The following is a 25,478-nucleotide window of genomic DNA, read 5'->3' on the forward strand; positions in this document are numbered from 1 at the left end:
GCTTGTCTACGAGATATAGTAGTTTCATCAAATTAGGCGACGCTATCTGTATGTTACCGACACCGAGGTTTCTCGTCTTTTAAAGTTTATCTCATGACGATTTCCTCTTAGAACAGCCATTTTGTATTTAGCTCTTTCCGGTAAGAGCCGTTGTCGAGGTGTGTGCAATTGACGTTTTGTCATACATTTAACGTAATTCTATGCAACAAAATACTAAAAATATCGAAATTTACTTATTGCTATTATAAATAGATATTCCATTTTTCCGTTTCAACAATTATTCGATCGTAACTTGAGCTTCAAGGTATTTTAAATGCATGCTCAAGTCATTCCAGTTTCCCCGGGACCCATGTGGTTGATGTTTAGAATTTGGTGTAAGCAATTAATAATTGAAGGATTATTTCTTTCAGATGCCTTCCGTAACGTTAAAGGACGTCGATCAACACAAATTTGTGAAGGCCTTTGCCGCCTTCCTCAAAAAGTAAGTAAAAGCGTTACGCAAATTTACGCATCACAGTTTACACACGGGCATAACCTAACATTTTGCCAACTAGGCGCGCAGTCAGAGCCGTAAAGTGAACAAGTTGACTTCTATGGCAATAGAATTTCGTTTGTATTTTCATTCGGATTGTAAAACTGAATCAACCGTACAAGTCGCCTGTACGAATTTCTTCAAATCATACAAATCTCTTCCAAAAGATATCACTCGTTTCTGTTGTGGCTAATCCTTAATTTTTTCTACACATTGTCAAACTGCTCTTTCACGGATACCTTAACTTTCGAAAATATGACTGACCGGGAAAAAGAGTACGTCAGTTTTTGAACGTTTAGAATTCAGACAATAGAGTAAAAACATTTTCTCTGTCTGTTTCAGGACAGGTAAGATGCGTGTCCCGGAATGGGTAGACATCGTCAAGTCAGCCCGTTTCAAGGAACTCGCCCCTTACGATCCCGACTGGTACTACGTCAGATGTGCTGCATTGGTTCGTCATATCTACATTCGTAGCCCAATTGGCGTTGGGGCTGTGACTAAAATTTTTGGAGGACGTAAACGCAATGGCACACACCCAAGCCACTTTTGTCGGTCAGCCGGTGGTGTTGCCCGCAAGGCACTTCAGTCCCTTGAACAGTTGAAGCTCATTGAAAGAGCAGATGGTGGCAGAAAATTGACCAGCCAAGGCCGCAGAGACTTGGATCGTATCGCTGCTCAAGTTAAGGCTAAGAGCAAGAAGCAGCTGAAACTCCAGGAGACTCTTGTACTATAAGCGCTGTATTTGAATAAAAAAATAAACCTCTAAAAAAAAGTTTAAAACTCGTTCTGAATTTTTAAAAAATATATATTCCCTGGCGCTCGGATCATTTTTACGTATTTAAAAAGAATATTCGTAGAAATTAGGAAACCAATCGTTCCCCCATGTATTTTATAAAATGTAATGATGTCCCTTATTACACGCATTCCGTGAAACACACAATGGTATTAACAGTTCTTAAGCATACTGCAAAGTGGCGCTAGCCTTGACGCGGCAAGTGGTGCCTATCTGTGGCGATTTCAAAAATCACTTTAGCCGCAGGCGATCGAGCGGAAATCGGTACGAATTCTCCTTGAGTTGAATTTATTACTTCCTACTATAAAACGATATTTGATCTGCAAGGGTGCTGGACTTATATGGTGTATAGACGTCATCGGTATAACGGCTTCGACATCTCTGTGCGTTTACGTTCGATGCGTTCGATCGCTAAGAACTTATTGTTATGATGAAGGATTACTGCTGCTCAACTCGTCGGGTTCAAGGCCAGTTTTTTGCTACCAGGCTTGAGAAAAATCTTGCGGTTTAACTGCTCCACTACGAATCAGAGTGCCGGCCAAAACTTATCGAGATGATAAACTTCAACCCGGATATGAAATGCCTGATACCCGATGACTAGATAAATTTTTTATTTCAACTTTCAAATCCTGATTGTGTTTGTTATTGTATTTGTTTGCGATCCAATTGAAGTGTATCCAACACTTCAACCGTAGCAAAACAAAATTTTGCGAACATCGATTTTCAGATTAAGGAATGTTCTATACTCTATAACGATAATTTGAATGAAATGATTGAATCTTACAATAAAAGGGATTTTCAAGTTGATAAAGAGCCGAAAATTAAGCACATGTTTTTTTATTACACGCCACTTTGCTGATATTTACCGACTGTTGGGACAAAATTTTTAGAACATGAGACTGGACGGAAATAGATCGCGATATAAGTATTATTTAAAAAAATAGAATTTGTACGGAAAAATACGAAAACAAATAAGTATTACTAAATTTATCCGAGTTTAATTATGTTGTCTTTTGGGTCACTTTGAGCTGATCACACAAGCAACCTCGTCATATTTTTCGGGGTAACAGCTGCAGTTTGCTTAATTTTCAAGTCGTCAAATACAACAAGTTCAATACATATTTTTATCTGTCGAGTGGAGTATCAGTAAGGCGACGAATCGGCATCCATGTTATTCTCAAGCTATTGACAAATACGACAATTTTACGGAGTATGAAAATCTTATCGTCTGAAAATTGACACAACAGAATAATTACTCTGCACTTTCTAGCGTGAAATTACTTGCACCCAATGTAAATTACTACAGCTACTTCGCTAACCCCGGCATGACGTCATCCAAATAATCGAAGTGGTTAATATCTTGCAGGGTTTTCATAGTGGAATTACGAATAGGTGATATGTTGTGGTCTGATAAATATAGAATTCATGCGAAAAAAGTTAAAATATTTAATAAAAATCTATATATTGTGCCGAAGTTAAACACATTTGTGTAAACATATACATAGCTACAAGGTATACGCAGATGTTCCATTTTCGTGTGGAATCGATGTCTGTGTAACGAAAGAGACGAATTAAAAAGGCTTCGAATGTCATTTAGAAGAAAGAAAAATTCTTTATAAAACATTGGCCTTGGCACATACATACTTTCTGAAGGATACTTTTTTGGTCTTTTTCTCGAAAAAATGGCACTTACAGCTTTCTTAAATTCCCCTCTTTAGAGTGCGAATTTCTTTTCGGGACGAGTTTCACGAGAATAATATCTCTTTAGCATCAATTTGAAATTCTAACTGATACTATAAATAAAGTATGTTAGATACAATGCAAATAATCGAGTACACGGTATTATAATATCATGCGTTGATAATACAATAGAAGGTATACCATCATACCTAACAACGGAAGCGGAAAAATTTACATCGCTCATATGGTGATAATAAATTTTGTGGACTGATTGCCTATGAATTTTGAATAACTTATTTATCGTTTCGCACGCATACGTGTATTATATACGTGTATATATATAGACTGTTACACCCCAAGGAACACGTGCAGATCACATTAATAATTTTGTTGTGACGCGCGTACGTTCAAGAATGTCGACGACTTTAGTTTGGGCAGATATAGCTATATGGGTTCAAAAAGCGCGGAGTAAACTAATTTTACGATCTCGGTCCGACAAATATCGAAGTAAGCAGTCTGCGATCTGCTACTCGTAGAAACCGCCTTTTTACGTAGCTATTGCTACAATGTACTGTATAATGTATGTATGTCAGAGTTATTACATTATGCTGTACAGCGGACGTGGTTACAGCTGCAAACGATACCCGGTGAAAAGAATAAACTAAATTTTACGGTGTATTCGAAAAGTATGACGCGCAAGACTTTCAAATGAATGTCGTAACTCGTACAGTAAATCTTTCTGTATACCGACTCGCGGTTTGTAAAATCATTATTTCACCCGTATTAGCATGGGATAATCGGAGAACTCTGTAAATGAGTCTCTCTTTGAAAAACATTTATGAAAGCCTTGACCATCCTCTGTGGTATTATAATATTATAATAATATAGGCTAAACCACAAAGCCCCTGTGAATATTCGAAAGCTTGCGGTACATAGTACTGTTCTTGCGTTGGCGCGATAATAATATGTTCTTCCAAAAGGGGGGGAGTCGGTTAGGGAGTTACACATTGACGTCATTCAATGACGTCAAGCAGTACCGTATCTAGTCAAAGTACCAGCCGCACCTCGCGGGGCGCCTCGCTAGACAGTTTCGCCGAGGTTTTTCTCTCCGTGTGTAGGTGACTGAATAGATCTTGTATTTACCGTGTAATTGCATTAAAGCAATTAACGTTGAGGCCGCTATCCGGCTGACGTCAATTGTCAAAGATAACGCGTGCGTACGGCAGGCCCTGGTTGCGACAGCCGCGGGGATCGCGACGTCAGGGGCGGCCAAGGGGATGCCGGCAACAATATGGCCGGCAGTTAGTCGGTATCGAACCGTCTCGCCGCGCGGTTAGTCGCGATGGGCCGATTGAGTGTCGTTTGAATGTACGTGACAACAGGATCGGGCAATTTTTAACCACTAACAGATGGCATGGGCGCTAGGATCCTTTGCATTGGGTAAGTGAATATGTTGCAGTGTCCGTTACTTGCTGCCGTTGATCGCGATAGCTGTAGACCTACGTGGGGAAAGTTCCGAGATTTGATTAAACTTTCACGAACGCTTCCATAGACTGTCATTTTTTTTTTCTTCTGCTCAACACTTTTTCCCCGTCCCATTTCTCTCCTTCGCTAGTCTTATTTTTTCAAAGTCACAATTGACGCAAGCGTTACGTCAAATACCAGAGTTACACGCACTACGCGCACCGCGGAATCTCTATTTTTGATATTTATAGGATTTCTCGACTTCTAGGTGAACGAAATTAGTAGTGCCGAATAACAGCGTATCGACCGACTATTGATACGAACTAGATACCCGTCGATAAGTACATACATACATGCATACTTAAAGACCGCGCGTACTTTCTTTCTAGTGTTATAATATGGACGTACGTGACGTCAATTATAGTCACCGTTTGTTCTTTCGCGTTGCTGCACTTGTTGCAGGAATCATTTTTATCTCATACACATTATACATACCCAACGATATATGATCATCGGTGCGTACACGATGACGCACGTTAAACAGATGTGGATCGAAAAAAAATCTAATGTAAAGAAAACACGATTTGAGCCTTTAGGCAGGATCATGTACAATAGTGCGTCATGTACAATAATGGTTTTGTTGAATCCCAAACGTTTATCCGTAACTCATTCTCCGAGAACAAAAATTACATTTTAAGCCTATATGTATATAATTACTATCTCTCATTGTGTTTCTGCTTCCTACAAATTGTAGATCATTAGAAGTTCCTTGGTTTCCTGGAAATTTCAATATTCCTCCACCAAACTGCAGGATTTTTTGAAACTGCAGACTGGATATTGAACTTGAATACTCGCGTTGCATACAGACAAAGACATTGCACGATTTCAGTAACAATAAAAGCTTCTGCATAGCAGGCAACCCAAATTACATTGAAGTATCACGTGAAGCATCATTTCCTTCTTCAAACACAACTCAAATAAGGCTAATACTAATGCTACAATTATATGGTGCATATATGATTAAATCATTTTTTCAGGTTCTTGTAGAAAACGGTGAAGAAACCAATTGATTGGTTGATACAAATACCGTTCAACGAATTAAGATTAAGATAGAAAAAATGGAGGGTAGCGCATGCCAGAGCAAGAAACAAATCCGTGTTGGATTTTATGACATCGAAGGAACCATCGGCAAGGGTAACTTTGCTGTGGTCAAGTTAGCCCGTCATCGAATCACCAAAACAGAGGTGATTAAGGATAAATCTGATCAAAATCAAGAAAAACATTAAAATTCAAATTTCGATATTATTAATCTAATGATTATCGAACTATGGTCTGGGTCCAAACTCTGGCTTATCAATGCATGTGGCATACTTTGATATTCCATTCAACCGGCTGTATTTTCAATGATGACTTTGTTCAACTGTCAATTATTGTAAATGTAATTACAATTTTGATGTGTATAATAGGTAGCAATCAAGATAATAGATAAGACTCAACTGGACTCGACAAATCTGGAGAAGGTGTACCGTGAAGTAGAGATAATGAAGCAATTGGAACACCCACATATTGTCAAGCTTTATCAAGTTATGGAGACTAAGAATATGATATACATGGTAAAGAATGAATAAAATTTTTCTAGCATTAACTGTACCTATGTATATCTAGATCAATATAACAGTGCAAATTTTTCACTGCATTTCACAGGTATGCGAATATGCAAGCAGAGGTGAAATATTTGATTATATAGCCCGGTATGGTAGAATGGGAGAACCACGAGCACGAGCAACTTTTGCACAAATCCTGTCTGCAGTTGAGTACTGTCATGCGATAGGAGTAGCACACCGTGATTTGAAGGCTGAGAATTTGCTACTCGATGCCCAAATGAACGTGAAAATTGCAGACTTTGGATTCAGTAATAGATTTTCACCTGGGGAACGACTAAGTACATGGTGTGGTAGTCCACCTTATGCCGCACCGGAAGTATTTCGTGGAAAACACTATGCTGGCCCAGAAATTGATGTCTGGGTGAGTTAACTCAGGCATTATGATTATCGATAAGTTTTCATATGACTGCAATCATTTTTCCAGGCAATTGACTGCAACTGTTTATGATTTTAGAGCTTGGGAGTAGTTCTGTATGTGTTAGTTTGCGGTGCTCTTCCATTTGACGGATCTACATTGCAATCATTACGAGATCGTGTATTGAGCGGAAGATTTCGTATTCCATATTTTATGAGTACAGGTAATAAAAAAATATGATATGGTATAATTAATGCTTTGATTGAATGTATATTTCATTACTGCAATGGATGGAGCAATCGACCAGGGCAATTTGTATTATAATGGTTATTAACTTTATCAGTCTAGACTGTAACACAGACTAGACTGTGTAATCAGCCGCAGTTGAAAGTCAGAATCTCTAATCAAAAAAATTGTATACTCAGCAAGTAGACGTAAACGTCAGGCTTCAAGTGGTATCTTTTGCAATTAGATTGCGAGAACCTGATACGTAAGATGCTGGTATTGGAGCCAGGAAAGCGATATACGATTCCTCAAATAAAGAGACATCGTTGGATGTCTGGCATTGTGGATGCGAATGATGCAGAGCTTCCCGGTATTGCAACAGTAACGACAACGCAAACTGTTCAAGAGCCTAATGAACAAATTTTACGTCTCATGCACAGCCTTGGAATTGATGTGACTCGTACCAGAGAGGTGAGTTTATAAAAAAATAGAGAACAGTCTTTGATCAACATTTGCAATGATTACAACAATTTGCAATGATTTAATTTTAATTGCTCGTTCAACTAACAGTCACTCAGAAACAACAGCTATGACCATCACGCAGCTATCTACTTTTTACTGTTGGAGAAGTTGAAACAGCATCGCAGTACAAATGTTAGTAACAACACCAGTTGCTGGCCTACACCAGGTCGCGGCACAGAAGAGAAGTTTAAATCGAGGTGGGCAAGAATTTGGTCGTTTTCATTTGCGTTTCGTTTTTTTGCTTTTTTCTGAATTTGGTGTTCGGATTCCCAAGTATTATTTGAATCACAAATTAAACTTCCAATCCTGCCTATCGTGGATATCAGTCAGGTTAGATGTTAACAGTTTGGTTTTTATTTACAGCGATAGCTTAGTCGGACGTTGAAGTGATTGATTGGTGTTGATCGATGATCAGTGAGAAAATTGGGGATTTTGTCTGGACAGGTCGGATTGGAAGATCGTGAGCTGTCTCTTTCAGTTTCGGTAACTCTTAATTTAATTTTTTATTTTTTCCTCGCTTGTATCGAAATTCGAAACGGCATCCTGACGCGGCGCTTAGTTGGCTTTGTAATTTCATTCGTATTTTTTTCAAATTAAAAGAACTTATCAGAATAGAAACGAACACAGACAGTTCTTACTAATTGTTCTAATCGTATCATTTGATTGTGAAAAGTTTATTTATATGCGGCAAATATCTGAATATAATAGAGTAAAATGGTTTCAAGCTATCTATTATTGCATCATCTCCCACACTATTTACTTGAACTCTACATATATATCAATTTGTATTTTTTATGCTTGTCAGTATGTAAGCTCGAAATGTATAACTATTTCTGAAGTATAATCTGAGAAAATTTATTTGCAGAACCAGAGAAGACGCTAGCAGGGCTGGGAAGCGGTTTAGTTCAACAAGTTCCTCTACAGATGAGGGTTGCTGTAGCGCGGAGGGAGATTTGGAAGAAGGACCAAGTGGTGACGAGCTGAGAGAAGCTCAAATAAAATTAGAAGAACACCGACTTGGTCTTGACCGAGATATAAGTCAACGAATAGACAGTCAAATGGTCAATCGAAGGTTGAGCGATTATCAGCAACATCATTTTGATAGTCCTCCTACAGACCCTCCAAATCATACGTCCTTGTTCACCGGTGACGGCAGTTCATCATCGGATTTATTTGAATCAAGTTTTGACTCGGGTTGCCCTCCAGACTTTACTGCTACAGGATGCTTTACTAGCAGTTTACCGTCGTGTACTCCGCCACCCCCTAAAAGTCCTTCATTAGTAGCAGCAAGAATATCAAGAGTGTCTCAAGGACGCAGAGCTTCCGACGGAGGTCCACGGTTACTGTTTTGCCCGCAAGGAGGAGGAGGAGATCGATCGGCAAAGCAGCGCAGTATTCAAGGTACAGTTAAATATCATTACATTAGGTGCTATTAAAACGTATCAATTACTGGTCCATCAGAAGATGTGCAAATGGTTATAATACTGCTCTTTCATCCCTAGAGACCGGACTTAACTTTCTTCATGGATTCTAGATTCTGGAAAAGCCCGAGGACATCTAGACCTGGTTCATTTGAGACCACCGGTGACACCAACGCAGGCCCAGCCACAATTTAAGATCCGTGCTGATTCTGGAACACAGTTGCAGTTGCTTGTTCAACAAAGAATGCTGCAGCAGAAGCGAAACTTATATCATCGCCAGCGAGGTGGTGGCAGTCCGACACCAACGCCTGCTGCATCTGGTGCAGGAAATAGACGAAGAGATCATGTGCCCAGACAAGATAGCTATAAGATGGCCCAACGTACACAAATCCTACCACCCTTATCCATGAGCCATGGAGATGGGGAACTCGAGAGGGATAGAGATGAAGAGAGATGGAAGAGTTTGCCCTCTAGATTAGCTGCCGACTGCCAGTTAGCCGAGAGAACACTCCTGTGGAGCCAGCAGGTAATCTCGTAAGAGAATTTTAAGTTATAGAATAACTGGATTATAGAATCGGCAACTATCAAATAGCGCGAGAGATGTGAAACAAGTTTCCCTGAGAATTTTGTACAATATTGGTACGTTATTTTGTGAAGTCGTTGTAACAGATTGTCAAGTTAGGTAAATATACGAAATAAATGAGTAATTCTTGAAATGGATTGACTATTCAGTATACACGCGCTTTATCTGTGATCATCATGCCCGAATTCTATAATATGTTAAATCTATGACACTATATGCTATTTTTTAGCTTAGAACTAGTTGTAGTTTAGCTTAGATACCTGTTACAGAAATGATAGTTGAATAATTGATAATTCGAATATGACTTGCAAACATCATTTAGCTAGTACCTGCGATTAGTTCCTACAGTTATTTATTCATTAGACTCGAATAAACGATTATTTTTATTTAAGTTGTTGCATTTATTATTTAATCTTTCATTTATTACCTCATCCGCATGCTAATCCTTGACCCATAAATATCAAAGAACACATTAGAATGCCACACGCTAGTCAAAACACATCATCAACTAACTAACCGTCTTTCAAGAGATAAGAAGTGAATAATACGTTTATTTACACACAGATAAGATGTGCCCCGACTCCTAGTAGTCAATTAATTTACTTTGTGTAAAACCAATCGATCTGTCGGTTTGATGATTTGTAGATACGTGACAGTTAATTGCTGCTTTTTTAAAAAGTTCCGGGAAAATTCATTCTACAAGAACTTGTGAAATTTTAACTTTATGCAATTGGAATTCCTCATAATTACTCAAATCTGATAATAACATTACGTATTTGATTAATTATTAATAATTCTGCAATGATATTGAATATTTACGGGAACAACTTGCGACGAAAACTCAAAAAAAGTGTTGGATGAATTTGATATTCCTTTAAATCAGTTTCACAGTTATTACAATTAATTTTCATTTGTGTCTTAATAAACGATTACACGAATTGCAAATTTTTCATGCTATGTAGAAATTAGTCGACAATGAGTTATGTAAATGAATACATAAAAATTATAACAATAGGTAGGACTGGGTGGAGGGGCTTCGTATCTGCCCACTGGTGGAGTGGGAGGTTTTTTGTGGCCCAGCGGCACCAGTCCCCACTCAACAATATTTGAAAACGCCGGAGACCCTATGGAATGAACACCTTGTGTACTGCATACTAGTCCTGACATGCGTTTTTGATATGTATTATATAGTTCTGCGGCAAACAACGCGAAAAACGTTCTGTTGACCTAAAAAAATCTCTCGTCTTTTTTGTGAATATGATACATATCTTAAATGGTTTTGTTAAATCGTATCCTTTGTTATTCAAAACAGAAAAACGGAAAGAAAGGAAACAATCTGTTTAGGGGCTCTGTTACCACTTTGACTATTTCAGACGACTATCATAAGTCGTAGTAGACAAACTTTTAGCTCTCAGTTTTTTGATTCGGAAATACAAATAACTCATATAATAACTTAAATTATTTTAAAATCAACCAATCTGAAATCTAAATTGAAGAATCATACTGACAAGATCAGGAAAATTTGGAAAAGTTTGAAATCTTTCGGATCATTATTATGTGTTACATACTTAGCTGTTTAGGACTGTAATAGTAGATTGTGCAACAGGGAGGCAGAACAGGTCTTTTTACGCCGAGCATAAGTTAGCATTATGAGTCGTTGGCGAGTGCGTGCACGAGTTGAAGACAAGTATTGCAAATATACGAGATGAGGAAGACTTTGCCTTTATGGAGCACGCAATACTTTACATAGCAAAACTATGGTTTACAACTTCTTTTTCACTATTCGGAGTACAGAAGAGTACACTTTTAAGTAAAGAAGGCAGGCAGAAAAATAAGCGTACACCATATTTGCATTACATAAAATATATGTTTCTTGTATTATTTGAAATTATGGAAGATAGAATCAATGATTGATTACTCGCCAACTGCACAAGTTATCTTTGTCACACATAGATAACTCAATTGTTGATTAGCCATGTTTATCACAGACTGATGATTCAAACTAAAGAAAAAACACCAAGCGTTATTAATATTAACTACTAATGAGGAACCCAGAAACTCGAGTGAAGTAAGTCACTGTCCATTATTTTATCCAATGAGTATATCATTGGGTAATAAATGTTAGTCCATCGATAAAGATTTTAGCAAAAAGTAAAACTTGAATAGATAATAATATGCATGAAAAACGTTATTTTCTGTTGCTACAACAAGTCCGGAGAATAAACTTCTGAGTTTTATCATTGAAATATTATAGCGGACTTGATCAACTTGTGTTCTCTCCTTCAAAAACTATGACAAGTGGAAGTAATGTACTTCTTAATAAGAAAAAAATATCAAACTTTGAGCGAATAAGTATAACTATAAGTTAATTATATTTGATAAATCAGTATGGAAATACGAATTTTTGGACTAAGCAAAGGTAATACAGAAAACGGTCTTACATGATTTCCGCTGGTCATACCAATACTGATGGAAATTAGATACGAATAATTATTATGATAGTAGCAATGAACGTTAGCTAAGGTGTAAGAGCGTAGTGAAAGAGTTCGGAATATCAGTGTAAGCTATGAGATATGATTTAGAGCATACTTTTTTAGAACACTCTGTTTAATAATAGAATCAGAACCTATAAAGAAAAAATTTTAAGATCGAGACAATAAATATGAATTTGACTCTCATTTTTTAATATTTAAATATCGACTATTAAGAATTTTATGCGTTTTTGTACCACTTGAAGCAGATTTATTATTATGTACGTACAAAAGCATAGAAGATATATGGAATCAGTCTCATAATGACTTCTGTATTCAGTTCTCTTCCTTTGATTAGTATATTCATAAGATACTTGGAAGCATTGAAGCAATATCGGCCACGCACAACTGACAACGATTTTACTATTCAAATTTTTCGCCATTTTTTACCCAATAAACAATCAAATTTCGCTCAAAAACTTTTGATAAGCGGATTAATAGCAGATAAGGTAGACTAATTGTTGTTTCATCGTTCATTTTAAATGAGACACTGGGTGTGCATCGCATTATGTTTGAGAATTGAAAATAAACCTGGTTAGTAGCTCAATGATAAATTGAAATAAAGTAAAATAAAGCCCGATTCAATATGATAAGTTTTATGTATTACACGTAGTTCATAGTGTAAGAATCGATTTGTAAAACGTACTGTTCATTTAATAGCAATAAAATATAATAACTTGAGTTTTTAACAAAAGTGATTTAAATTCTCAGTGTAAGTTCGATTGAATAGGTATTTTGTAAATTGAAACCAATGTATTATTTATCATAAAAGGTCTAAGATGCCATTGATACTAGTCAATAACTACAGTAATTTGTTTAGGTAATTATTTACTATTAACACAAGCAAAATTGAGCTAAGCCACCAAATAAGGCCCAGATTGTTACATTAGTGTGTTAACAAGAGCTAAATGCTGACACAATCTAAATTTATACTTAATTTTTCGACATTTAACAATCACAAATAATAGTAAATAATTACCATATATAATCTGTAGATAAGTATAAGTGTATGTAATTTAGAACGCGCTTAGATTGTAACAAATAAAGAGTATAACAAGCCTTAGTCGAAATCAATTTGTATCGATTCCCATAATCTCGTTTCAAATAAAAACTTGTAGCTTCAGGAAAGTATGCAGACAATAGACTGAGGTTTAACGTGTTTATTTTCACATATGTGAGAATCTAGTTTCTCTATGTGATCGGAAAAACAATAGCGGCTCTGGTATAATAAGAACTCATTTATCTTAACACATCTTCACGTATATCTGGCAGAACGTGATAAATCTACAAAACTACGAATATGATAAAACTAGGTTATACAATACATGGGGAGTAAAGGATTTAATCACCAAAAAGATCACAGCCAGTCTTCCCGGCCAACAGCTTGGCCTCCTCGGCAGTTAGTTTTTCATTTTCACTAGGATTTAAGGGGCTACCATCTTCAGCCAGTTTTTTATTCCGGAAATCGTCGGTAATTTTTTTCGAATACACTGCATCGAACAAGTCTTTAGGGGTGAATTCTGACTGCTGTACTTCAGAGATGTGATAAGCTACATAAGGTTTAAGATTAAAGCCTTCCAGCGATGGAACAATTATTTCAGGTATCATTTCAGGCACTTCGATCCATTTTTCCCCAAGATAGTAGCCAGTGAGTCGTACTCCACGACCTGTAGTATTAAAATGAAAAATATCCTTATTAATGTTCTTTGCTAACCTACCATCGATATTTCGTACTCTGATTGAAGTCTGATCATAAAATTAGTCACCGAGGAAACATGTTGACGATTTTACATATTTTTGGTGTTACTCACGGTCAATAGGAATTTGCGGATGCGGTTTTATCGCCTGTTGTTCCTTGAATTTTTTGGTACCACGCTTGTTATATAAAAGGAATTTCCGAAAGTTACGCTTCCCGTGACAGACACAGCTTGTCGTGATACTCCTCTGTATAATCATGCAGGCAGAAGCCATGGCTAAGCTTGTGAAAATATATCAAGAATTATTCACGACTAATAACCAGACCCAGAAATTTTCCTCTTCTTTCTACTCTGACATTACAGTTACATTTTCTCTACGTGTCATATTATAGCATCAAGGAAAAAATAAGCAACGCCAAAAGAATAAACATGAGACATGGATTAAGCTTAAAATAGAATTCATCTTCACAACAGTTTGAGGTTAACTTTCATTCAGTACAATATTTGGCCATCGGCTGTCTCAAACATGTGTTGCAGTCAAACTTATTACGATATGAGTAGCGAGTTGTGGACTTAATGATGAAATATTCTTAGATTAATTAATTATAAAGGAATATCAGTACTTACATACCTGTGAGTACGGAACCCAAGAACACCGCAGAAACCGATATCAAACAGTATCAAATCGAATACACTTAAACACGCGTTATAGGCAGGTTTTGGAACCACGTGACACAGAATTTACACCTTGCCTTACATTTTGATAGTCAATGGGGGAGCATAGCAGTGCAATTTTACTACTTTTAAATAATAACAATATGAAAAAATCCAATGCAGACAGTTGAAAAATTCAGGATGTAAAGAATTATTCAACTTGCAAATTATTCTCTGATCGATTGTTGTCTTTAAATTGCTATATGCAGCGCTAGCGTACGATATTGAAAATCAACAATTGAAAGTCGGCCACTCGAGTCGTGCGTGTTGCGTGCATGACATTTAAATCAATATGGCGGCCCGCAGGCAAATGTTAAACGTCAATCGACGATAAAAATTTCGTGAACGATGGAAGACCGATTGATACAGTTGGACGATTAATAATTTGCGGAATTCAACGGTTTCAATGATATCGGTTAAGATATTTCAGTGCTGAGTAAACGATTTGTTCATTCTAACCTATTCGACTTTGACCTCAGGGCAATGTTCGCGTCTACGTGTATACACTGTCAACAGGAAGAAGTGACAAACAACAACGGTGACGAAATCATGATTTAACAAAGAAATAGTTCGAACGTATTTTAAATTCTTCCGTCCATTTCTTGTCGTTGAATCGTCCGCGAAAGTTCAAAAGTTTTATCATTAATACACAAATAACAATCCCATAGATAATATATTTAATGAAGTAATCACATTTTTTATTTATTTATTTAAAACTTTGTAATATAAACTTCATATACAATGTCTACATTTGATTATGACTTTGCCAAACCATTCGCTGAGCTAGAACCACCGCATTGGGGTGCTTTGCGTGAGTTATGTAAAGCTAATGCCGAATACTTTGCAACTGATCATAGTGAGGCTGGTTTTCGCTTAAATGCAGCTTTATCAGCAATGCTGGATCACTTGGAGCAGGTCCGTCCGTTGTATCGAGAGATATCCAAGATAGCACCGCTATTTGATTTTGACTCTCAAACACCGGGTAACGGTTATCGAAGTTTTCTCTCAATAGTTGATAAGTGTATATTACATTCCGTCTACATCTGCCGCCAGCTATGCTGCCAGCGAGATTCCGTTTTATTCCGCAAAAGTTATTACATGAGGTATGCGATCTAAATAACGATCGATTCCTGAAGATTATTTCAATAGCGACAATGTTTTCACACATTACGTTTAACTATTTTCAGAGAGGTAGAAGCTTGTCTGCAATTGTTAGCATCTTTGTGCACATGCTTACAACATTTGAAAACTCTTTATTTATGGAGCGATACACCTGTCAATGAAAAGCCCTCTCTGTTTTCTTCGGATTCTCACAGTCCTCAGGAGCTCTTAGATCAAACGGAAAGTGTCAATCAGTATAGTTTTTATGGGAGATGCTTAGGATTCCAGGTATATAATTTTACTAATTTTATATATGAACTTATCGATTTCTTTTGATTCGAGATATGCCATTTATCTTTACAGTTTTGCGACAGCATTAAACGAGTGCTGAAAACAATATCACTTTGCATGGTCTCCTTCAGTGAAGTATATTACGCGAATGGAACGCTTATCGGAAGGTGTACCAATTCGTTAAAATATCTAGTCGATCCAGAGGCAAGGGCACGGCGTATAGTTAATATTTCTCAATGTGCTGACATCAATTTTTGCAAGGACTTCTGGCTGCTCAATGAAACAGGTGCATAATATTGTTAATCAATTACTGCTGAAACTATATTTCTAACTCTTATTTCTAAATTAGTATTTACATTACGAATTACCAAAGTTGAAATTTTTGTTTTATTGTAAATATTCGTTTTTAACACTATTGCAACTACAGACAGGTATAAGTGTCTTAACCTTTCAGATTTGGTTCAACGGTTGCCTGCTATGATGATGCCCACACTTGCAGTAAACCAAATGATTTCAATCCCTCCCGAGGAACTGGTTCTTGAATCTGAAAATGGTGCGATGGTTTCCATTCCCGTACCATGTAGTCACTTAGGAGAGATGCCTCTGTCTGTTCGTCTTCTGAGCTCTCATCACAGAAAAGGGATGGTAAGCCTGTCAGTCTACAGACCAAAACTAACTTTCATATAACTGTATTCCGCAGATTGGCTCATGTGGAGTTGATCAGTCATTGCCTCTGTCAGAAGGACTAGTGATTCATTGTCACGGGGGTGGGTTTGTGGCCCAAAGCTCACGTTCTCATGAAGTTTATTTACGTGATTGGGCGGTCCAGCTTGGTGTTCCAATTCTGAGTATAGATTACAGTTTAGCTCCAGAAGCTCCTTATCCTCGAGCTTTGGAAGAAGTATTTTATGCTTACGCATGGGCTTTAAAAAATGCCAGTACACTGTTGGGAAGTTCAGCGCGGAAAGTTATCCTTGCAGGTATGCCGTATTTGTGTAAATTTATACAGCTAGAACCACAACTAAATGTGAAAAACAATACTTTGCAATTTTTGAGCATCTACGTTTATGAGAAGCCAAAACACCTCTCGGAGCAATATTATTTCTTTGCCTGGAATAATTATTCATTGGAAATGGTTACAGGGGACTCTGCTGGAGCTAATCTAAACTTGGGAGCCACTTTAAAATGTTTAGAACTGAATGTTCGAAAACCAGATGGAATTTTCATGGCATACACACCAGTTCTGGTCGAGTTCATACCTTCTCCGGCCCGCTTGTTGTGTCTTACGGATCCGCTTCTGCCATTCGGATTTATGATGCGATGTTTGAAAGCTTATGCTTCGGGTGAAAGTCAACAGTCTCAACGGTATACGATAAAATTTTTGTTGGGTGACTTTTCAGTAGAATACTGTGTATAGCGATAGTAAATTAATCACAATTTATCATTTGTAGGGCTAAGGAGAGAGAGAACGGGGAGTGTCAAGCATCAGAGACCGAGTCGTTTGCAGAAGTAAGCGAAAGCGATCTGATAGCACTTGCACTCAGTCCTAATGGTGATGAAACTAATGAAGAGCACAAGTTGCCTTCATTCCCATCTGATTCTACTTTGAACTCGGTCAGTCTTGCCGAAGCTGATGCAGTACAAGGTCAATATTTATGGAGAAGACTTTATTGAGAAGTGAGATATGTGAAAGACATTGACAATTGGTTGTTTCAGTCACCCTAGATGCTGCTACTCCTAGCAAGGCGAATTTGCGAGAACAAACGCAATCGCAGGAGTACATTACTCAGTTCTTAGATTTGTACAAAAATAAATCATCTGAGAATTTAGCAGCCGTCTCAAACGGGGAAAGAACTAAAGAGGAAAAGCATCCACGAAATGAGAAATCGTGGTCTTTATTTGGCTGGAGCTTCGGCGGTGGTAATAAGGCACGATTCCTGGATGCTGAAGGCGAAAAAAGTCCTTCTGATGAATTCGTCTTCACTGTGCCTAGAGATCCACACTTAAGTCCATACTTAGCATCTGGCAGTACATTGGCACAAATACCGCCAGTCAAAATTTTGGTAAATATAACGTATCATTTTAGTATTTCTTTAATAACAGTGGAATAAGTAATTATTTGGTGTGTGCAGACTCTGGAACTAGATCCGTGTTTGGACGATTGTGTGATGTTTGCTAGAAAATTGAAAACGTTGGGAAATCCAGTGACGCTGGATATACTTTCTGGATTACCACATGGGTTTCTTAATTTCTGCTTGGTAAATAGTGTAGAGTATTAAACGCTAATGAAATTGTCAAATTTTATATTACTCCATAAATTGGAACTCTTTTTTTTCTTAGGTATCAAAGGAAGCAAGTGATGGCTCTAATCTTTGTGTAAGACGAATACGAGAGCTGTTGGAATATAAATAGTTATTTACCAATTACCTAGGTGCATTGCGAATTTCGAATGTTGAAAGTTGTGAAAGAGTACTAGTCTTGAATCGTGGATTATTGAAGCCACTCGAAGCACCTGCTTCACATAATAACCATTTAGGTAATAAGCTTCTGGTTGCTAACTACAGGATTCAATTGTTACTACATGTTGGCTTGCACATCTAATATTTAAATGAATTGTATTATATTTATTCTAATGAGCGATCTATTTCTATACATGAATTTAGTCAATTTAGTTGTATTCCAAAATACGGTCATAAGCCGTACAGGACAGGTGAGATTCCAAAATATATGTAAGATCAAGCAGCTACACAATAATTCAAGGTGAAATCTCTTTGAAGTACTTATTATGCTGGGAATGTATATTGAAGTTTTCCAGAAATAATTCATGTGTTACTGGTGATAAGTAACAAATACGTGACGATGCTATATTTATATTACGAACCGGTGAAAGTTACGTGAATTGAAGAATTTCTCCCTACCAGAGTTGAATTTTATCTATGTTGTAACAGATGTAATTGAAAAATTATGAAGCTAACTAAATTTATCTATGTTGTACACTAACCAAACAATAAATGTTCGAGTTTTTTTAGTGAACACCTAGATCGTGTTCAATTTTCAGTGTTGACACTGTTTGTATGTGGTTCAATTCGAATTGAAATTGATTAGAACTGTCCATTTTATTACTAGTGCTAAATTTTTCACGATAGGTTATACAAAAATTGGATATAAGGAACAATTTTTATTGACAATTTGTACAGCAGATAACATTATACGATGAAAACAGATGATGGAAGATTGATACATGAAGAGAATTTATTCATTGACTTGCTGATTGATTTTGATGATTAGCTGTTGTTGGCGGGCGCAAAGTTTTTTGTAACACATGTGCGTCTGCAGGTTCGATACGTTTGTAGTAATGTTTTTTCGTTTCAACAACTTCAAAGCCGAACTTTTTGTAGAAATCAATAGCCCCCTCGTTGTTAACTTGTACGTGCCTGATCAAAAGCAGAAGCAACACGTTAATAAAAGAACTTCATGCGCTCAGTTCAATTTAGACTATGTGTGGAGATTTTGTAAATTAAATAAGTAACTCAAATAACTTACAGGAATATCGAGTCAAAATTCCCGTCTTTAGAGACATAATTAAGTACATGTTGTACCATAACAGTGCCGATCCCCAGTCGTCTATAAGGGTACAAACATCCCAAAGTCATTATATACAAACGGCGCGAGTTCTCTGAGGTATCTACACGACAACACACAGCCCCTACCTGAAATTAGTGTTTGAAGATAAACTGTTTGAAAATATTTATGCTAGTGACATCCGAACTGTTTCATACGTAAATCTGTGTAGCTGGGATTGGAATACCACATGTGTGAAAGGAGACTAAATTTTGCTTGTCAGGGATATATAATTATCTATGAGTCGAATTAAATAACATACCACAATGTCATTATAGTAAGCGAGTTTAGCCAGCTCGCCAGCCTCCAAGACGTCTTTGTAGAATTTCTCGTTATACGAGACAGGAAATACGACTTGATTAAGCAGTTTCAATTGCTTTATGTTGTGGGGTGTAACATCCCCCAATTCTATCTTTGATCTGTGCGTTGATAAAGGAAAATAATTATTGCTATATAGTTGCAAGGTATAATGGGCAAAAATATTTTTAAATACAATTCGTCGAGCATGCAGCAACGGTCGACAGTCTAACCTCAAATTTGGGACACACGGTTACTCACCTTGTCATTATACGTTAATAGATATTCACCTATCTCAAAATAAATAAATTTCTACAAATAAATGCGTGAAAACGCTAGTCAGGTAAGGTACTGTAGTCGTCAATAAATAATATTCAGATCAAAATGAGCGATTCGTGCGGTACTTCGAATCCCTCCGAAAATTTCGTCTGCAGTCGGAGCTAGGTGAAGGTGGTAAAGATACGAATAGGCGGGATAGGGTTAGTGGACGCCCTGTGAAGACATCTACAAGCAGTATCAGTCAGCAAAGTAGAACACCCCCATGTCGACGTACCGACAGTCAAAATTGCGATGTTCTTTTTTTTTTTATTTTGCCGCTCAACCGCTAGCACAAGCGTGATTCTGCAGCGGCTGCCTTCAGGTAACTCACGGAATTCTGGGAAGATGAGAAGTTCGAACGTGCTTCGGTCGCGTGCTGAATGTCGAATTTGTGCGAATTTCTGCTTAGTGTGAGGATTTTTTTTGTCATTAACTCGGTTTGTGAGGCTGGCATTGTGAAGTGATCGTCAAATAAACAGTTCAAAGTCACCAAGAGGATCGTTTCAGTGAAGTATGCCTGCGACCGGTTTTTCTAACGCTGAACAAATGACGATAGCAATTCGACTGTTACGTACTTCAACTGTATGACTAAATTGGTGAAATATTTTCGGTGAATTCATAGAAAAATCATCCGATGCTATTCACTTCAGGACGTTCCATTTTTATTTCGTCGCGTTTATTTCGGGTACGAGAAGTGATATACGATCGCTACAACAAAATGCATAGGTATGTCTAATAGTGTCGTAGATATTTAATATTTGTGCCGATGTGATGAGTTTTTTGTTATTCTGTTGCGTAGTTCATTTCTTAGTGCATCAAAAGTTACTGAAATATTACGAAGATAAAGTTTTTTTTTGACACGGACAGTCTTTAGTGACGTAAAAACTGACGCGTGTGTAATGAGTGTGGGTAAAATTCTACTATTTCCTTATAACAGCCTAATTAGAAGTGTGTTACCATTCAACCTGAACAGCTACTACGAGAACTACTACATTCAAAGTATGGAGCAACCTGGAGAAAGTAAGAATACTTAGGGTGATAATTTTTTAATAACTCAAAACAGTCCCTTTGAAACCGAATTTTTGTCCTTGAATAACATGCGGTGAATAAATATGGAAATAGACAACAGTGATAATTAATTAGAGTAGTGAAAATCTCCAGCTTACATGTACGTCGGCATTGTTTGCTAAATTAACTCGAGTTTTGTTTTTTGTCGTTTCCAGAGTTAAGCAGAGACATCCGAGTAACTTCTCCATTACTTGGCAACGTTGGTGAGTTTGCATGTGTTAGGTTACGGGTATTTCCCTGGTTTTCCTCTGTCACGTGGCGTGGCGGTAACAATTGTTACACAAATTGTTTCGATTTCTTGCCTGGATAGGTTCATTCACGATCGCAACGGTGCTTTTCTTTCAGTCAAATCATTATTTTTGCAATCTAATTGGCAGTAGCTTACTTGAATTTAGAAATTTTGCCCGTTGCGATGGATTCACCAGAGGGTTAATTATACGGTCGTTTAATCATATTCACATGATCGTTAAATTGATGAAATTTCAAAGTCTGGCATAATGTAACGTAATCGAATTTCATGCCGTACCTTGAATCATTTCGAATTTTTTACGATTCAGCAAGTACAAATCAACTGCAGATTTAGCTCGCTTAGATAATTACTGATGAGCATACAGGATATGTTACTAATCAATTTTACAAAATGTTGATGTACCAATAGTTTCCAGCATCATTGAAATACTTAAACGAAGTATATTTATTGCACCTGGCTGACTACAGTACAGCAACATTTTGCTCCCTACAGGTGATCAACGAAAAAGTAAGTCACAGTGACCACGGCGCGAATGAGGAAGAATGATGTGTGTTGGAAAAAATGGGGGATCGTTTAGATCGAATATAGGTAACCGGGTACGTAGGTGGTCGTTTTGGGATCCGTCGCTGTGTTAGTGGATTTGCGTGTGAGTTTTTCTTTTCAACATCTCCGTTGGGTGGTTCCGTTGGGAATCAGGCGAGGGTAGGAAGGCCGCGATGTATCGTGATGTTACTAACTTTTTTAATCCACAGCGTCAAACGAACACAGAGATTCCCCTCCTGAAACATAAAAACGACTCCGCGGTACAAAAATCTTGGAATCATTTATAAGCTTATAAGCTTTTTAACCTAACGATATTCGATGCAATTATTCAGTCATTACTAATCATTGCTTTATTCGATTGCCCTCTGTGATCGTATGAATGGGCAAAACGCATCTCTGGATCATCTATTGCGTTCCGTGGTACGCTGGATGGGGAGAGATGCTGAGCTCGAAGACTTCGCGTCGAAGAGGACCGCCGACCGTCACGCCACACAATAATGCATGCCTTCCAACCTCCCTTCCGGACTTGATTCGCATCTGAGAATAAACAATCCGCATCGTAATGTGTCGGATTTGAGAAGACGCAGATGCGGATTGGGATTCGATAGAAATTTCCGACAAGTCCTAGATATTTAAGGTTTTTTTACAGATTAATTAAAGTTCTCAAGTTTGACCGCGTCTTTAGCGCGTCGACTTGGTATTTTTTGGTTATTAAGGAAAGTGGAGCTTTCTTAGAAAAAGTCGAAGGCTCAGTATTTACAAGCCGGCTGAATGTTGATTAAGAAACGTATAATTTTTTCTTGTCAACAGAAATAATAGAGCTAAAGACTGTAGAAGCAAATGATAATAAATTCATTGTAAAGTGAAGAAAAACGCATGATTCTAGATCTTCTAGGTGAATGCATCAGCCGTACCGCTACTACAGATTGCTTACTGATTGCCATAATTGTTGATGTCGGTAAGTTACCATTCAATTCTTGTCGTACACAAATCCCCATAAGGCTGGCTCTCTGACAGAATGTGATTACTCCATGACACCACAACCATAGGCGTAGGCGATCACTCAACAGTGTGTGGATCTCTATATACACAGTGGATATAAGTATGTCGCATGCTGGTTGTGCAGCTTTTTACTTGAGCATGTTTTGAAGGTATCTATATTTCCTCGCGTGTAAACGAGGTGAATTTTGCGCATAAGGAAACTGCGTCCACAAATGTATCGCTATATTTGCAAGGAGACACTTGTCAATAATCTTTGGTTGTTCCGTAAGTACTAGTCTATTCCATATTATACTTAACTTCAGTCCATCATTACGACTCCTCAGTGCAGGGCTCATAACCTAGTCGCCTATTCGCTGAAAAGTACCAATCGTAATAAATTTTTCTTCATCGTAAACATTTCGAATCCGTTAGACTTGTTTATCGATAATAGCCGTGTGCATGTTGCGTGTTACCTCTCTCAGTATTCCAATAAAAGGCATATTTCATTATTGCATAGAAGTTTTGTGTTTTCTCTTAGTGTAATTCAAATTTTCCACACTTTGAGATTTCACTTCATTGTCTGAACATAACCTGTCAACTTTTCCCTAGGGTCTTTTAAATGCAGGAAAATGTTCTCTGCCCTGGCCCCAGTTGTCGATGAGAACGTCGCTGTTCCAGTTCTGGATAACAAAAGGCTGATAGAAGAGCCGCCAGAGGATAGCGATAACAAGAAACAAAAATTGGATAATGCGGACAGAGTGAAGAAGCGAAAAGTGGCAATGCTTTTGGGTTATTTGGGAAAAAATTATTACGGTATGCAGAGAAATCCACAAATGAAAACGATAGAGGAGGACTTGATACAGGCTTTACTCCAAGCAAAGCTCATAAATGATGAAGCTTTTGAAACTATACAGACAATTCAGTTTCAAAGAGCCGCTAGAACAGACAAAGGTGTTTCTGCAGTCAGACAGGTTGTCTCTCTGAAACTACGTAAGATTAAAATACTTTTGGCAAATACGACTGTGCATGGAATTTTTAGGATACGCTTGTGGTAGTGAGTTAGCCGATCTGCGAAGTAAACATATCTGACTCTTCGACTACTTTCAGTATTCAACATGTATACTTGGCCTTGAATTACCTAATAGGCGACGTTTTGTACTTAGGCGAGATATTCAAAGTTATATCAAGGATTGATTCACCATTCAGATCATTTTCACAGCTGAGCATGGGAAGAAGGAAGATATAAATGCGTTTTTGCCCGAAGAAATCAGAGTTTTTGGAATAAAGAGGGTAACGAAAGGTTTCAACAGTAAAAGCAGCTGTGATGCTCGGTCTTATATCTACACGATGCCAACTTTCGCTTTTGCAAAAAAACCGCCAGATTCGGAAGTGCTAAACGAGGAATATGACGTTGATAAAAAAATTGAGGAGCTTTCTGTTATCAATGGTGAACCATTCCACAAGTACCGGATACAGCCAGATGTACTTGAGAAGGTCCAATCGGTGCTGAAACTGTATGAAGGAACTCATAATTTCCATAATTTTACATCAAAAGTGTAAGAGCAACGAGCTTATAGAATTTTCCTTTTCAGGTTTACGTTAATAGCGCGAATAACAAATGGTGAATTTTTATTCGCAGAAAACCATTGGATCCGTCTGCAATGAGATATATGATAGATTGCTCGTGTAGCGATCCGTTCGTCATCAATGATATGGAATTTGTTACTCTTAAGATCAAGGGGCAAAGTTTTATGTTGCACCAAATTCGAAAAATGGTTGCATTGGTTATAGCCATTATCAGAACTCAGACATCGGAAGAAACTTTGAATGCAGCTTTTGGACCAGGGAAGCTAGACATTCCGATGGCGCCTAGTTTAGGATTAGTTTTGGATCAGGTTCGAGAAAAATACGATATCTTCATTAATTTCTTGAATTCTGGAACCGCATTTGTATTTTTACTTTCTGCAAAAACGCCTTGTTTTACTTGTTCAGTTGAATCATATTTATCGCCACTAGGTTCATTATGACAGATATAACAAACGATATAGTTCGGATGGAATTCACGAGGCTCTAGAATGGCCAGAGGTCAATGATGAGATTGTCAAATTCAAGGAAGACTACATACTGAACTACATCTGTGAGAGCGAGCAGAGTGAAAAGTCGTATCCTTGATCTGATGACTTTTAGTGACAATCTATACTTTTATTCATCTTTCATTTTATACTCTTGTCAAAGTTAGAAGTTTCATCATACACTTCCAAGATTTTCCTTAATCGATTCCTAGGATGCTTCAATGGTTGGCTACACTGTGCAGACATAGCTACGATATCCGCGAAGACAGCGTTATCAGTTAATGTCATGCTTCCAAATTGATTATCAATTATAATATAATAGATGCAATATACCCTGATTTAATAACACGTATAATGTATTAAATCCTTGACATACAGTATTCTCCTCATTTCTTGTTTTACATTCTAATAATTATTATTGTAAATAACGGATTGAATTGAAGAGAAAATTAGTATGAGCATATGTGAAAGTAAGCAATAATGCGAAAAGGATTAATCAATTCCATATTTGCTGGAATGGTTTTAAATTTACACAAACTAATTAAGGTTAATAAAAACCAAAATTAATGTCATCGAACTTGTTAATTATTCAGTTATATTTCAGCACAGTATTGCGTAATGTTTCAAAAATAGAAGCGGCCATTTCTCTTTCGATTTACTGACGATTCAGAAATTTGTCCAGATGCGGTATTGATGATTATAAAAAGAATTATTTTGATGCAACGCAGTAAATGAATTGTAAAGGTCGTACATAA

At 37.3% G+C, this 25,478-nt stretch overlaps 6 protein-coding genes across 11 annotated transcripts; 4 read left to right on the forward strand and 2 right to left on the reverse strand.

Moving 5' to 3' along the window:
- Nucleotides 1-74: 74 nt before the first annotated feature.
- On the forward strand, nt 75-1,312 carry LOC124221940 (Ribosomal protein S19a). The gene is made up of 3 exons (XM_046632404.2): nt 75-158; nt 411-481; nt 875-1,312. Exons 2-3 carry the CDS (start codon nt 411-413, stop codon nt 1,263-1,265), a joined length of 462 nt encoding a protein of 153 aa, XP_046488360.1. The 5' UTR covers nt 75-158; the 3' UTR covers nt 1,266-1,312.
- A 2,978-nt stretch (nt 1,313-4,290) lies between these two features.
- On the forward strand, nt 4,291-12,964 carry LOC124221771 (serine/threonine-protein kinase SIK2). Its single transcript, XM_046632058.2, has 10 exons — nt 4,291-4,445; nt 5,507-5,713; nt 5,936-6,082; nt 6,174-6,494; nt 6,588-6,711; nt 6,961-7,184; nt 7,284-7,432; nt 8,101-8,636; nt 8,770-9,182; nt 10,255-12,964. The coding sequence occupies exons 2-10, from the start codon at nt 5,588-5,590 to the stop codon at nt 10,372-10,374; spliced, it is 2,160 nt and encodes a 719-aa protein (XP_046488014.1). The 5' UTR covers nt 4,291-4,445; nt 5,507-5,587; the 3' UTR covers nt 10,375-12,964.
- mRpL41 (mitochondrial ribosomal protein L41) lies at nt 12,916-14,475 on the reverse strand. Of its 4 annotated transcripts, none has more exons than XM_046632069.2 (3): nt 14,099-14,475; nt 13,582-13,743; nt 12,916-13,437 (listed from the first exon to the last, which is right to left on the reverse strand). In XM_046632069.2, the coding sequence occupies exons 2-3, from the start codon at nt 13,739-13,741 to the stop codon at nt 13,112-13,114; spliced, it is 486 nt and encodes a 161-aa protein (XP_046488025.1). In that variant the 5' UTR covers nt 13,742-13,743; nt 14,099-14,475; the 3' UTR covers nt 12,916-13,111. The 4 variants fall into 4 exon arrangements, with proteins under 4 accessions (XP_046488025.1, XP_046488023.1, XP_068993617.1 ...); XM_046632067.2 differs by having other exon boundaries at nt 13,582-13,748; XM_069137516.1 differs by having other exon boundaries at nt 14,095-14,475.
- A 22-nt stretch (nt 14,476-14,497) lies between these two features.
- Nucleotides 14,498-18,606, forward strand: Hsl (hormone-sensitive lipase). Of its 2 annotated transcripts, XM_069137515.1 has the most exons (11): nt 14,500-14,719; nt 15,039-15,284; nt 15,369-15,570; nt 15,646-15,859; nt 16,028-16,218; nt 16,274-16,553; nt 16,716-16,938; nt 17,025-17,218; nt 17,290-17,636; nt 17,706-17,831; nt 17,914-18,606. In XM_069137515.1, exons 2-11 carry the CDS (start codon nt 15,076-15,078, stop codon nt 17,983-17,985), a joined length of 2,058 nt encoding a protein of 685 aa, XP_068993616.1. In that variant the 5' UTR covers nt 14,500-14,719; nt 15,039-15,075; the 3' UTR covers nt 17,986-18,606. The 2 variants fall into 2 exon arrangements, with proteins under 2 accessions (XP_046488015.1, XP_068993616.1); XM_046632059.2 differs by having other exon boundaries at nt 14,498-15,284.
- Nucleotides 18,607-18,736: 130 nt separating this feature from the next.
- Nucleotides 18,737-19,973, reverse strand: san (Probable N-acetyltransferase san). The gene is made up of 4 exons (XM_046632066.2): nt 19,753-19,973; nt 19,457-19,613; nt 19,117-19,283; nt 18,737-19,007 (listed from the first exon to the last, which is right to left on the reverse strand). Exons 1-4 carry the CDS (start codon nt 19,758-19,760, stop codon nt 18,830-18,832), a joined length of 510 nt encoding a protein of 169 aa, XP_046488022.1. The 5' UTR covers nt 19,761-19,973; the 3' UTR covers nt 18,737-18,829.
- Nucleotides 19,974-22,750: 2,777 nt separating this feature from the next.
- Pus1 (Pseudouridine synthase 1) lies at nt 22,751-25,295 on the forward strand. 2 transcript variants are annotated; one of them, XM_069137239.1, is made up of 6 exons: nt 22,751-22,936; nt 23,261-23,641; nt 23,871-24,207; nt 24,291-24,546; nt 24,668-24,813; nt 24,936-25,295. In XM_069137239.1, the coding sequence occupies exons 1-6, from the start codon at nt 22,885-22,887 to the stop codon at nt 25,003-25,005; spliced, it is 1,242 nt and encodes a 413-aa protein (XP_068993340.1). In that variant the 5' UTR covers nt 22,751-22,884; the 3' UTR covers nt 25,006-25,295. The 2 variants fall into 2 exon arrangements, with proteins under 2 accessions (XP_068993340.1, XP_068993341.1); XM_069137240.1 differs by having other exon boundaries at nt 22,758-22,936; nt 23,277-23,641.
- Nucleotides 25,296-25,478: the final 183 nt, after the last annotated feature.

This window comes from Neodiprion pinetum, chromosome 6 (genome assembly GCF_021155775.2).
Source record: "Neodiprion pinetum isolate iyNeoPine1 chromosome 6, iyNeoPine1.2, whole genome shotgun sequence".
NCBI classification, from domain to species: domain Eukaryota; kingdom Metazoa; phylum Arthropoda; class Insecta; order Hymenoptera; family Diprionidae; genus Neodiprion; species Neodiprion pinetum.

What these genes read in the sequence shown, in the direction of transcription:
- Pus1 (XM_069137239.1), top strand. Translation starts at nt 22,885, where the DNA reads ATGTATCGCTATATTTGCAAGGAGACACTTGTCAATAATCTTTGGTTG. An exon ending in TAGGATTAGTTTTGGATCAG is followed by an intron (nt 24,547 to 24,667) that starts GTTCGAGAAAAA and finishes TATCGCCACTAG; the next exon opens with GTTCATTATGACAGATATAA. An exon ending in AGCGAGCAGAGTGAAAAGTC is followed by an intron (nt 24,814 to 24,935) that starts GTATCCTTGATC and finishes ATCGATTCCTAG; the next exon opens with GATGCTTCAATGGTTGGCTA.
- LOC124221940 (XM_046632404.2), top strand. Translation starts at nt 411, where the DNA reads ATGCCTTCCGTAACGTTAAAGGACGTCGATCAACACAAATTTGTGAAG. An exon ending in TTTGCCGCCTTCCTCAAAAA is followed by an intron (nt 482 to 874) that starts GTAAGTAAAAGC and finishes TGTCTGTTTCAG; the next exon opens with GACAGGTAAGATGCGTGTCC.
- mRpL41 (XM_046632069.2), bottom strand. Translation starts at nt 13,741, where the DNA reads ATGGCTTCTGCCTGCATGATTATACAGAGGAGTATCACGACAAGCTGT. An exon ending in TCCGCAAATTCCTATTGACC is followed by an intron (nt 13,438 to 13,581) that starts GTGAGTAACACC and finishes TTAATACTACAG; the next exon opens with GTCGTGGAGTACGACTCACT.
- san (XM_046632066.2), bottom strand. An exon ending in CTTACTATAATGACATTGTG is followed by an intron (nt 19,284 to 19,456) that starts GTATGTTATTTA and finishes CACTAATTTCAG; the next exon opens with GTAGGGGCTGTGTGTTGTCG. An exon ending in AATTTTGACTCGATATTCCT is followed by an intron (nt 19,008 to 19,116) that starts GTAAGTTATTTG and finishes GCTTTTGATCAG; the next exon opens with GCACGTACAAGTTAACAACG.
- LOC124221771 (XM_046632058.2), top strand. Translation starts at nt 5,588, where the DNA reads ATGGAGGGTAGCGCATGCCAGAGCAAGAAACAAATCCGTGTTGGATTT. An exon ending in ATGTGACTCGTACCAGAGAG is followed by an intron (nt 7,185 to 7,283) that starts GTGAGTTTATAA and finishes TTCAACTAACAG; the next exon opens with TCACTCAGAAACAACAGCTA. An exon ending in AAAGCAGCGCAGTATTCAAG is followed by an intron (nt 8,637 to 8,769) that starts GTACAGTTAAAT and finishes CATGGATTCTAG; the next exon opens with ATTCTGGAAAAGCCCGAGGA.
- Hsl (XM_046632059.2), top strand. Translation starts at nt 14,923, where the DNA reads ATGTCTACATTTGATTATGACTTTGCCAAACCATTCGCTGAGCTAGAA. An exon ending in CTGGCTGCTCAATGAAACAG is followed by an intron (nt 15,860 to 16,027) that starts GTGCATAATATT and finishes TTAACCTTTCAG; the next exon opens with ATTTGGTTCAACGGTTGCCT. An exon ending in CTCATCACAGAAAAGGGATG is followed by an intron (nt 16,219 to 16,273) that starts GTAAGCCTGTCA and finishes TGTATTCCGCAG; the next exon opens with ATTGGCTCATGTGGAGTTGA.